We start from the raw sequence: 13,677 nt of genomic DNA, 5'->3' as shown, positions 1-13,677 counted from the left end.
ATAACACACTTTAAAATCACGCTACAAATATCAGGAAATATAAATGTTTATTTATATATGAAATACATATTTTATTTCATATATAAATAAAATATTAACTTAGTTATTTTCCCATGTTTATTTGAGACAATATATTGTGAATTATATATATAATTATATTATATATTACAATATATTGTCTACTGACATTTTTTTTTTGTCTTCACAAATTTTAAATACATTATTTTAAATTCATTATCAATGCCTAAACCATAGAACAGTTATATATATAGCCCATTACCAGTAGTAGGTTTCTGACCACAGCATATGCTGCCTGGATATTTTTGATTGCTGATCCTCTGTTCTCGTGAGAGTGAGGTTTATAAAAGCCAAAAAAAAAAAAAAAACAGAAAAGCAGCTACACCTGTGCCTCAAACCATCAGAAGTTCAGTAACACAAAGGTTAACCAAAGACTATTGGTAACTCTGTTTGGCCCACTTTTAAAGACCTTTTTTATAATCACTCATAAAAGTCAACATATAGGAAGGAATGACAGCAATCATTTAGTAATCTTTATATGTTATTAATTAATAATTACATACATGTTATAATTTAACCCTAAATAAAAATGTTTGTACTGTCTACATCCTTGAACCCCTAAACTTCCACCAACTTACCACCGATATACAAACTACATTTGCTGACTAGTTTATGACCAGCGCTTAACTCTAGGATATTGAAATCATCAGTTGAACACAAAATACTTCTGGATAACCCGTTAAACTGTTGTTTTTTTATGTCCTTCGGAGTTTTGTGGAGATTTGAATGGGCTATGTGAACTCCCACTTCATTAGTGATACCTTAATGTGTACTGTTAACCTCAACTTCCTCTCCTCTTGAATGCATTTCACTGTTAACTAGAAGACACAAAAAAAGAAAAGTTTGAGAAAAGAATGTCATGGTGTGATATTCTTAGTAATTCTACTTCTGTGTAATGTTCATTACTACAGTAAAATATATTGTGTGTTTAGTTTTGTTGTGGATTTGCAGAAGCTGGATATATGATATCCTCTTCTCAAACCTTTTCCAAATTAGGCCTATTCAAATAGGAAGACTAGCATAGAAAGCGTCTAACTGACACATAGGATGTGATGATGTGGTTCACCTGTTGTTCAAGAGGTTCCTCATTTAATGCTGGTTTGAAAAGTTAAGGCTGAAACTAGTTTCAGGTATTGCATTTAAATAAAGCCTATAACTTCATGTCAAACAAGGAATTTGACCAGCATTAAGGCCAACAATAGGTCAAATGTACGTATTGTATATCTTTAAGCATTATGGGGGGAAACACACAAAACCATAGCGAAGATGTAAAAGGGGAACCTTTATCCACACATCTTTTACAACTCTTCCAGTAACTTAGTGCTCTTGGTGGGTACAGAGGTAAGAAATTTCCATTGCATGTCAGCAGAGGAAAATATAAACACCAATCATAATGAAAAAGGGGAAAGGAGGACTTCCACCTACGCTTTGAGCTTCTGCCCTGTAAATAACATAGAGCTTTTTTTGGCAGTGTGTCTACAATATGTCATTGTAGATTTTTATGATGATCTTAACTGGGAGAGAACCTGTTTAGTTGATGCTTGTGCTTCCATTAACAGAACAGTTAAATAATCTTTATGCTGCAATGCAAGTGAAGACTTTTATTGTGTAAGGTGAAAAAGAAGAAAAAAACTGGGGATAACTCAAAGTGAAAGTACACATTTATGAGGAAATTGTTGTGTGGAAACATTTACTATAATTTTCTTTGAGAAACTGAATAACCTTTTTACACACAGATTAAGTAACTCAGTGTTTAATTGGTTAGATGGGTTAGATTTAACAGTGCAGCTACATGATGGTGCTGAACTCTCCAGTTATTGATGCATGCTTTTCCCCGATCTATGTTTTCGTTTCAAACTGTTTGATGTGCATTTCTGTGTTTCACCACACGATGTCGCTGTCGCATTTCGATGTGTTGTTCTGAGCGTGTCTATAACACGTGGGCGAGGATCGTTGAGGCAGTCGGTGTTCAACAAGTGCTGTTTCTGTCAATTAAAAATTAAAACACTTCTGCTAATGTTGTGTTTGTTTGTTTGTTTTTTAAATATTTTTTGTTTGTTTTTTTTTGTTTTTGTATTATACTCATTTATGTATTCAGAGGCCACTGGCCATTGGAGCAAGCCATCAAAATACATTTTTTCTCAGATTTGTTTCTTGGCAGTTTAATACAAGTAATACTACTGACAATATTTTGCAATACTTAATAGACGACTCTTGATTTTTCTTTATTTTCTATTTCATCATACTTCACCAAGAAAAAAGTAGTCTTGCTGTACATATTCTGTACAATTAGACCTTGTATGTTTTATAAAATTGGACTGCAATGAAAAACTGATTAACCTTCAAAACCTTGAGTTTTAAAGTTGAAGATATAATTAGCATGAAAAATATAAAAAATTGTCAAAATATCTCCTTAAGAGAGAGAGAGAGAGAGAGAGAGAGAGAGAGAGAGTGTCTCTCTATATATATATATTGTATACGTAGTTTTCTTGTACATTATTTATTCTCTATGTGCACATGATTTTCTGACATGAATCATGCTTTTTTTTTTTTTTAGATGTGATCACATTTTATGGACATCATGTCACAATGTTCAATGTCCTGGGAACACATCTGGATAGATAGCAGTCTATTGCAGTGCACCACGAACGCATACATATATTCACACACTCAGAATACATACATATACACACGTCTAGATGTATTTCATGGCCACATACATGTATTTTCACCCTCGTTCAGACATGCACATAACCACGTGAAAGCTTCTGCTCACAGGTGAAGTCATTTCTGAAGAAAACAAGTCTATCACATTCGAAAATTGAAAGGTAAATATTTAAATGTGGCAAGAAAATAAGATTGGTTTATTGCTCATTTTAATGAAAGTATATTTTGGTTCAAGAAAGGGATACACTCTCTAGATAAACATGCGTGTGGGTTTAGTTTACAAAACTCATCCCAGTAATCACAATCAAAATCTCCATAAGCTGGACGGGGATTAGTGATATAATTGGGTTGAGTGTTACTAATCACCTGCCCGTTGATGCCCCCTTTGGCGTGTAGCCTATTCTTTTAGCTCAAACTCAGCTGAATGACTGGATTCTGTTCACACAGCGGCAGCAGCGAGAGTGAGACACACACTCACAGATCCACTCAGAGACACACACTTAGAGACATGCTGGTGTGAATGAGTGGGGGAGAGAGAGAGAGAGAGAGAGAGAGAGAGAGAGAGAGAGAGAGAGAGAGAGAGAGAGAGAGAGAGAGAGAGAGAGAGCTATACTAGCAAAAGTAATAGCAGGTTTTCTTTTTCCATATCGTTGGCGTTAGGTTGAAGGGGGAAAAGTGTGAGATTACAACATATCCGGGCGAAAGTGAGTAAGAGAGTGAAAAGAAAACGGAGCGCACCCTGTAATTTCTTTAAGCCGTTGTCCAGACTCCTCAGCCCGGTTAAAGCTGTTTCTCCGAGTGCACATTTTCTCGCTAGTCTCGTAAGATTTTGCTCGCTTTTTTAGCACCACAGCAATTGTGTGCACGTTTCTACGTTGGTTTCGTTGCATCGAGAGCATTGGCCATTTTTAGGTCTCAGAAAACTGAATTAAGACTACAATTTCACTTGGAATAAGTTCTTATGTTGTTATAAGACATCTTGGTGGTCTGTTTTTAATGTAGAAAACACGTGCACTACAGTGACAAGCCTGCTCTCATCTCTTGATTGCATGCCCGCGCGCATAGGATCCGATCCTTCTGGAGTTTGAAAGCGCGCGCGGAGAAGCAGAACTTGTCTCTTTGCATCGGCTGTGCATTTAGAGCAAACCGGACGCCTGTAGGACGATGCTGCGGCTGTTCGTGGCTTGGAGCACTCTGGTGGCGCTGTGCGTGATGGTGGAGGGAGCGCGCGGCGGCAGCGGTTACGGCATGAGCATGTTCGCCGCGCAGTCCTCGCCGCCTGACCCGTGCTACGACGAGAACGGCAACCCCCGCCGCTGCATACCCGATTTCGTCAACGCGGCTTTCGGTAAGGACGTGCGTGCGTCCAGCACCTGCGGCACACCGGCGACGCGCTACTGCGTGGTAAGCGAGAAGGGCGACGAGAGGACGCGCGACTGCCACACGTGCGACGCGACCGACCCGAAAAAGGCGCATCCGGCCGCGTACCTAACCGACCTCAACAACCCGCACAACCTCACGTGCTGGCAGTCCGAGAGCTACGTGCAGCACCCGCAAAACGTCACTCTCACGCTCTCGCTAGGCAAAAAGTTCGAGGTAACTTACGTGAGTCTGCAGTTCTGCTCGCCGCGGCCCGAGTCCATGGCCATCTACAAGTCGATGGACTACGGTAAGACATGGACGCCGTTCCAGTTCTACTCGACGCAGTGTAAGAAGATGTACAACCGACCGAGTCGCGCTGCCATCACCAAGCAGAACGAGCAGGAGGCCATCTGCACGGATTCGCACACGGACATGCAGCCGCTCGCAGGCGGCCTCATCGCGTTCAGCACTCTGGACGGCCGGCCGTCAGCGCACGATTTCGACAATTCCCCGGTGCTGCAGGACTGGGTCACGGCCACTGATATCAAGGTGACGTTCAGCCGCTTGCACACGTTTGGAGACGAGAACGAAGACGACTCGGAGCTGGCCAGGGACTCGTACTTCTATTCCGTGTCCGATCTGCAGGTGGGTGGCCGCTGCAAGTGCAACGGGCACGCGTCAAAGTGTGTGCGCGACCGCGAGGGCAACCTGGTGTGCGAGTGCAAGCACAACACTGCGGGACCCGAGTGTGACAGGTGCAAACCCTTCCACTATGACCGACCATGGCAGCGCGCAACGGCCAGAGAGGCCAACGAGTGCGTCGGTAAGTTCACCTCAGTCTTATCAGGGATTTTAAAAAACCGCTTAAGCCCAATTTATACTAATGGTTATCTTTTAAAACGAATGGATTTGAAATATGCTATATTGCTCGAGTGTCTTAACTTCCTCTAAAATGCGTTATGAGAGTTTGGAAGCGCACATATTTAACAAGATAAAAATTGCGCCCAGAAACGAGACAAATTGTCGAGTCCGTTTGAGGAAACATTTTGGTCAGAACACAGCGTCTAAAGAGACAGCAGCATTTATACTGCCAAAACCAATAAATGTGTTAACCAGCAAAAAATAACCCAGTGAAAGAATAATAGTGTGAGAAAGTTTAAATAAAAGGCATTTCCTGTAAAACACACACACACACACACACACACACACACACACACACACACACACACACACACACACACACACACACACACACAGTATGAATTTGACGGCAATTTGAAAAGAATAAGATAGACTACTGAAATCATATACAATAAAATATAGTGCATCTTAGTTTTAAATGCAGAATAAACAATAGAAATTTCTAGTGAACGAATATTACATGAAGTTTTAGATTGTGGTGTATGTGCCACCATTGCAAAGCTGGATGAGTAAATACATTTGATATTATCATTATTATGCTTGTTGGACTGCATTGTTAAATAATGACTGACACAAAGGTGGAAATTAAAAACGCAGGATGTTTTTTTATCTAAGATTGTCAGCTGCTGTAACAATGTAAGTTTAGTCTGCACCATTTCTTAAGGAAGGAAACCTTCACACCCCAGAGGTTTTCACAGGGACTCATGCGTGTCATGTTATTCCATGGCAGGTGTCTTTATCAGATCGAAGCTGAGATTAAATCAGTTTTGCTGACATTTTTGGCATGGAAGGAATAAACTGCTACTTTCTGCCAAATAAATTACACTGTGGGGAAAAACGCTGTGTTTCCTGATAAGATGTGAGATAATATCTGTGAAGGAGAGGAATTAATGAAGGTTTGTTGATTTTTTCTGATCAAATGTATAACATGTTCTAGGCAGGGGTGCGGAGTAGACCTATTTTTATGCGTTGATGATAGGTTTGGGATTATAGCAAATTACATTATAGTTACATTACTGACATCGATACTGGGCATGTTGTCTATTTAACTCAGACCTGTATCTGTTCTTGTCCATCAGTCTTTGAACTTTTCCCACTTTACCTTGTCAACATCAGGATCTACAGTGTATCTTGGTCAAGTGCCATCTAGAATCAGGTTTGCTATCACAGATGATCTTGTAATCAGGTGTGTGTGTGTGTGTGTGTGTGTGACAGAGAGAGAGAGAGAGAGAGAGAGAGAGAGAGAGAGAGAGAGAGAGAGAGAGAGAGAGAAAATAAGACCCAGCTGGAAGACTAAGGCTGCTGCTACAGTTCAGTGATTAGATATAAAAGAGTGAATGAGTTCCTGCTCTGCATCGGAGGGAAATGTGTCAGTGTCTCTCGTCAGGAGAGCTGCAGGTATGAGCGTGAGGATAACAAAGTAAGATTCCCGTGAACTGCCATATGGGGGCACCTTTATTTGCAGAACTGTGTGATGACCAACATTCCAGCCTGGGTTTTTGCACGCAATGTTGTGGACTCCAAAAGAATGGATTGGTCAATAAAATGATTGTTAGCCCTAGAGTGAAAGTTTAAATTTAAATACTGAATACATTCATAAAGGTATTGCAAAATATCAATTTCGCCTAGTTATTATTCCCAAATACTTGACTCCTCTTGCATGGTAGTACTGAGAAAGAATGGCACAGGGTTCAGTATGTTTCTCCTTGGACACATACAGTAAATCCATGATAATGTAACAGTGATTGAGCTTGCTTTAGACTTTTAAAGCTTTGCTGTAATCTGAAAATATAAACCCATAATTCTAGCCAGTATAAGCAATAAAACGTACTTTGCTGTGTTTTTAGGGTCTATAAGGGTTGAAAGTAGGTGCCGATGATTTTTCTGTAACATGTTGCCAGCCATATTTCAAATTAGGTTTATATTAATAAACTTTGTCTAATAAATTACAGCTTCATTACCAAACACCTCATTATGAATTATATTATTTTTCTAAAACCTTATAATTTATAGTGTTTTATTCCTTACATGAACTATAATTGGATTTTTTTTTATCATTGGACCTCTGTCGTCCATTATTATAATTATGATTATTATTAGTCTACAGTTGATTTTAACACAGCTTTGTGATATTATAAATTTTAGCTTTTTATTACCTATAGACTTATTTTCCTGTACTCTAATTGATATCCATGATGATCTTGACCTCTTATGACTCTGTTCTGTGGGCTATTAAAGTTTATATTACAGTATCAGTACTCAGCAGAGCAAATACCACAGGCATAGTTCACCATTTCATAGACATGTTTGTAAGTTCATGAGCCAGAAACAGGTCATTCAGTGAACGGCACTCTGTCTGTATACACACTATCAGTGCCAGAACGAGGGACGATCAGCCAACTACATCACCCACATGCCTGGCTCAACCTGTATGCTTTCTCAGCTTACCACCCCGGGGTAAATGGAGCTGCAGGCGCCTTTGTGCCTGATAAATTTGTCCCTTAGTCTTACACAAAGGAAAATCATTTAGCCCATACAGAGATCATGTCTGTCAGCCTCCATATGAGTTCAGAGAGGAAGAAAATAGCAAGAATTTGTCAGGATATATACGCATGAATTTTTTTTTATAACCCCTTCTCTCAGAAGGCTTTAATGTAAAAAAAATTAAAACGCTAAACTCTGTGCCTGAGCATCCTTATCGTCGTGTTTATTTGAGAGTACGTTTGGTTACCATCAACTTAAACAGAAGTTTCCCTCCGTGTGCACAAACATGTCTACAGCAAGCAGTGGAGTTTTGAAGGGCCCGTGATTATATCAGTAGCAAACTGGCTTCTCTCCCAGTCAAACCAGCATTGTGCTCAGCGAAAAGCCCTAAAAATAGACACCAGGCACGGTGGTCTTTAGATTTTGTCTTGTTTTTTTGCTTTTGTAAACTCTTAATTGGCATTAATCCACAGTTGTTCTGCTTGTAGACTGTGGTTACAGTGAAGTACACCACTGTATTGTAAAAGAAAAAGAAAAAAATTACACAAATTACATTTATATAATTGAAAATGAATGTATTTTTGGGGAGTAGAAAGTAATCATTTCTCAAGCCTTCAGAAACTGCAGTTTATGTGTATGTAAACTGAACCAGTACGCTTATTTTATTGAAGTAACTGAAACATGAGGGATTTCTACTAAATCTGGATCAGCTTGTTGGGAATTGCGGGTCTGCGGAGCATCTGTGGGTTTCATCGTGCTGATATTGGATCACAAGGCGGCTGAAAGAATTTTGTAAAAAGATGACATCAGGACCACGTGGCTCTGAAACTCTCCAGCACAACAGCTTTCCAATGCCAGACATTAAATTTAGCGCAGTCCTTTGTGTGTTTCTGTGTGTGTTTGCTTGTGGACAGCAAACTATCTGTATTAAATTTACAAATGTTCTTATGGCATGTTCACAAGCTGCATGCATTTCAATAGCAAACTGTAACGTTTTTTAAGCTGCCTGCTTGTTTTACAGTGCAATCAAAATACGCTCAATGAGACCGAAAGATCTGCAGTGGCAGTACGTTTCCTATCCGACAGCAAAACTAGAAAAAAAAAGTTGAAAAAAATCTTTCACTGTTGCATAAAAACAGGAAATGAAGTTTAACAAATTGACATAAAAATGCCTCCCTGTCATTCTTGAATACTGTCTCAACATGAAAAGAAAATGGGCCCGTATGAAAGGGGGAGAAAAAAGCACAAAAATGAAAACAAACATACAGAGAAGAGAGAAAAGGGTTGGTAGGAGGAACGAGAGGGAGCGAGAGAGAGAGAGAGAGAGAGAGAGAGAGAGAGAGAGAGAGAGAGAGAGAGAGAGAGAGAGAGAGAGAGAGAGAGAGAGAGAGAGAGAGAGAGAGAGAGAGAGAGGGAAAGAGACTTGTTAATCGGAAGCAGGTGGCTTTCTGGTCAAGTTTTTGGGCAGTAAATTCTGACACAGATTTGGCGATTCTTGGCCACATGGAAATTTAGACACCTACTAATACCCCATCAGGACTTCACTGCCAGCAAAGACTGCGCACTGACTTCCTGGCAGAGGGGCTCAGGGCGAGTGATCCAGCCACTGGAGAACATGAGCACATTAGCAGGCTAAGGGAGAAAACATGTACTCAGCGTTTGGGGTATTGAGACCTTGAATGGCTGAGACAGCTTTAATACTGCAAGCCGACACTTAAATATACAAGACAGCTACAAGGAATTCAGCGAAAACCGTTCTCTGTGTTTCTGTTTTGTTGCAAGGGAAGGACGGACACTGGACTGTTTTCACATTAGCATACAAAATAAACTGAGAATAGTCTGAATTTATGGGCTAACCACAGGCTTTGTTTTAGGGTTCTGCCTCCCCATAATATTGATTTAGAAAGAACTGTTTACTGTCACCAAGCTCTGGGCTTGAGAACACACAGGGAAAACATAAAAAGGAAAAAAAATGTAAAGGAGATGTTTTTCAGGATTTCCAAATTTAAACCCAGGTGGAATCGAGAGTTCTCCGGGCAAAGAGCTGCGTGTTTTTGCGATTTTGTTTTGCTGAGCTCATAATTCAACACAGACGCAACGTACAAGCCAAACGGCTTTGCTGCGTCTTTAAACAGCAATCCTGCGGTCAAGAGAGATGGTCCATGTCCTTCCGGTGAAATGTATGAGTTTTACACTTTGATGTTTGTAGTTGCTTAGCTGTCTAATATATGCAGCCAGTGTGTATTCTGTATTGTGTGTGAGATCGCTGCATGTTTCAGGAGCTTTATCTGGCTGCTCATGGTGGCCTGCATTCAACTAGATTCTACTTATGAAAAAGTATCGTTTTACTCGTTCTTTATCAGATGTCAGATGTGTTAAGCAATTTATATTTTGGTGTTTGAAAATATAAACAAAAGTTGTGAGTATGGCAGACCTTTGAGCTGATTGTGAAGACAGATTACATAACAGACATTAAGGAAATAGCAGCCAGTCTTGAATGTGTCAACCAAATATGATGAATAAAATCACTTCTTAAGTTTTATGTCAATAATATACTTTCTATAACATTCTTTTTGACTTTCTGAGATTATTATATGTGTATTCACATATAATAAAAGTCACATCCTTTCGGTGGTATAAGTGCAGTTAAGTGACACATTTCCATTGGGCACACAGGACAACCACAACATCAATGGAAAGAAAAGTGAAAGAAAAAAGTTGAGGTTTGTGGTAAGTAGGTTTATGTGAGAAGATAGTAAAATGAAAGCGATGATTCATGCTCACTTCTGTGCTTAGACATTTATGCGCTGTGTCTGGTGCTGTCTGGTGTGTGTGTGTGTGTGTGTGTGTGTGTGTGTAGTGGCAGTCGTATAGCTGCTGATAGGACCACCCTGCGTGCGTGTGGGTTTGTGTGCCTGCTAGTGTAAAAGGAAGATTGGGAAATGATTAATGCTTAAGTGAGCTGACATATTTCATGCACGCACATGCACAAGCTTGAGCACACACACACATTACACACTTCATCACTCTCCCCAACACCACAGACCTCTTGCTGGGTCTCCTGCTGTGTTTCCCAACTGCTTTTGCCAGAGACAATATACACACATTTCCATACACAGCAGATGCACATAGTGTATTTACTGACATTTTTAGATTAATGCCATCCACTTAGGGATTTGAGAACAGTCAAATGTGGGTAACAGTTAAAAATAGGGGTATGACTGGCTCAAGCTCTAGCTTGTTGATTGCGTAATCATTCCCCAGCCCCAGCCCTGCCCAGCTTCCACTGTTGGGCCCTTGAACCAGGCCCTTAACCCTCTCTGCATGCCATCGGGACTGTGGTCATCGTGGCCCCGAGGGGTGTGGCCCCTGCTGCGGCAGGCGTCCCTTATTTTTCTGTATTGAAGGTGGCAACCCTAGTTGCCAGCTCTGATTATCGCCCACACACAGTTTTCTAACGGTAGATATATTATGGTTTGAAACTTGTCTCTCACTACAATACAGTGAAAGACATCAGATGTTATCATCTTGAGAATTTCTTCATTCCAGTTGCTCAGTGCAGAAAACTCCACCAACTATACGTGAGCCAAACTGATGGTGGGAGATCAGTGAAGCATGAGCAGTGAGTCCAGTGGGTGTTCCTGCACATCTCTATTTACTGACAGGTTTACTGGCTGTGGAGGAGATGATTAAGAGACAGTGACTCTTCCATGCATCATAGAATGTAAATCCTGTCCCATATCGGAATTTTCCTTTTAGATGGAAACATTTGGTCAAAGGTTATTTCAGCTTGTATATGTTCACTGTTATGTACAAAAGGGTCCATTGGATAATTTAGGGATCTGGGCTTCCAAAAAACATTCTACATTCTACGTCCATTCTACAGAACCCTTTCTGATTAACGGAACACCGTTCTACTTTCTTCACACACACACACACACACACACACACACACACACACACACACACACACACACACACACACACAGACAGACAGACAGACAGACAGACAGACAGACAGACAGACAGACAGACAGACAGACAGACAGACAGACAGACAGACAGACAGACAGACAGATAGATAGATAGATAGATAGATAGATAGATAGATAAACTCATAGTGCTAAATCACAATGACTCAGTTACACCTTTACTACAAGCAGAAAGACAGTAAAAAATAACTTCCAAAATAGTTTATTTGTTTGGCTCAGTTTTGCTGAACAAAATTTTAGTTCCTGTCATTTTCTTTTCATGGTTTATTATTATTATTATTATTATTATTATTATTATTATTTACACACGTTTTCTACCTTTCTTTCATACAGTGTGCAGTACAAGTACTGTATAAGCATAAGCATTTTCTACATCCATGCCATATACTCAAATCCTTAAATCCTTACCATGCAGCACATTGGCTTTAACTGTAACCGATCTTCCTGATGCGAGTGTGACAATGCCACCTCACCTTCAGCTACACCAAATTAACCGTAAGTGTGAAAGAGTCTGATGTGTGTGGCTGTGTGTATTCGTGCCTCACACCCAGTGTTCCCAGGACAGGCTCCAGATCTGACCAGGATAAAATGCTTACTGAAAACTTTGTTAAGAGGACAAACAAAAGCAAGCAGCAAAAACTGATTCAGACATAATTCTATAATACAGTAAGAATTTTCATAAATCGCTGCACCGAAGTGTTTAATCACTATCTGGTAACTAATTAGTCTACCAGAAAGTCCAAAGCCACTTAATGGAAATGATTTGGGAGAGAAGAAAAGCAGGAGATTTTGATAGGAGGTCCATAAGGAAGAGAGAGAAAACTTAACCTTGTCCCCAAAAGACCTGTAAATATCACTGCCTGTGTCAGTCTTAGAGAGGGAGGCAGAAGCAGGGGATCTATTCATCTCTTGAAGGCAGTGTGGCTGGACGAAAATGTGTGTGTGTGTGTGTGTGTGTGTGTGTGTGTGTGTGTGTGTGTGTGTGTGTGTGTGTGTGTGTGTGTGTGTGTGTGTGTGTGTGTGTGTGTTTGTTTAAGCCTTTAATCCCGTCTAACTGCGATAAAGTCTAGACACATCATGTCATCAGCTGGGCTGCTACGATTTCTCTGTCATAGTCAGGAACTGATCTCATTTAGCAATAAAGGCTCTTCGTTCTAAACAATGCATTAACAAGTTCTAAGTATAATTATACATTCTACATGCAGTCTATTAGGAACACCTGTACATTTGTATATTCATATTCATATCAAATTATTCAATCAGCCATTCATGCGGTGGAAACAAAATGGATAAATCATAACAGTACATGTCAAGAGCTTTGTTTAAATTTAACATCAAACACAGAATGGGGGAAATGTGATGTGATCTCAGGGACTTTGACCATGATCTGTTTGTTGCCGGAAAGCCGGGCAGCTGTGAATAGTTCAGAAACTGCACAAACTTCACAACAGTCTCTAAAGTTTAGACAATGATGCAAAAAACATCTAGCTCTGGCAAAGAAATGCTTTGTTGATGAGGGAGGTAACAGGGAAATGGGCAGAATAGACAGGCAGGAGCACAACGTTCACTCAAATATCCACTCTTTAACACTGTGGTGAGCAGAAAAGCATCTCTGAACACACAACATGTTAAAGTTGGGTTTAGGCAGATGGGCTACTACAGTAGAACACCACATCAGGTTCTACTCCTGCGAATCAGAAACAGGAATCAGGATACAGCGGACACAGGCTCATCAAAACTGAAACAGACTGATAAAGGTTCAGGGTAATGTTTTTTTCCAATATTCACCTATTGTAGCAAGTTTTGCCAAGCCTTTGCCCAGTGTAGCCTTAGATTCTTTACATGGTGCATTTAATTGTGTATGCACCAAAAGTGATGTAAGTTGTGTAACAAGTCGAACGCCAGTCACCGATCCTTATTGAAGACTTGGCTCTAATAAAATGAGAGCTTTTTTGTCCAGATGCCAAGCTCTATTTCCTCAGGATATGCTTTTGACCATTTACATATGCACATGGGAAACAGAATAACCTGTTGACAAACCTACACAAGTTTAGGCCAACATTATTATGCATTATGCAAGTTATAGTTGTGTGTTTCTCCAGCATTATAACCACAATAATACGTCAGAATATGATGATATTTAAGAACACACTGAATTTCAGACACGGTGTGA

The 13,677-nt window shown here is 40.2% G+C and overlaps 1 protein-coding gene across 1 annotated transcript in view; it reads left to right on the top strand.

The window, feature by feature from the left end:
- Window positions 1–3,188: 3,188 nt before the first annotated feature.
- ntn1b (netrin 1b) overlaps window positions 3,189–13,677 on the top strand; it is a 42,620-nt gene continuing 32,131 nt past the window's right edge. The window contains exon 1 of the mRNA XM_027141534.2: window positions 3,189–4,930. Coding sequence (XP_026997335.1) covers window positions 3,910–4,930 — 1,021 coding nt within the window. The 5' untranslated portion in view covers window positions 3,189–3,909. The remainder of the gene's footprint in view (window positions 4,931–13,677) is intronic.

The sequence above is a fragment of the Tachysurus fulvidraco genome, chromosome 15 (assembly GCF_022655615.1).
Source record: "Tachysurus fulvidraco isolate hzauxx_2018 chromosome 15, HZAU_PFXX_2.0, whole genome shotgun sequence".
Lineage (NCBI taxonomy): Eukaryota > Metazoa > Chordata > Actinopteri > Siluriformes > Bagridae > Tachysurus > Tachysurus fulvidraco.
Note: the sequence above shows the minus strand (reverse complement) of the source record. Positions and strands in the feature narration are given on the sequence as shown.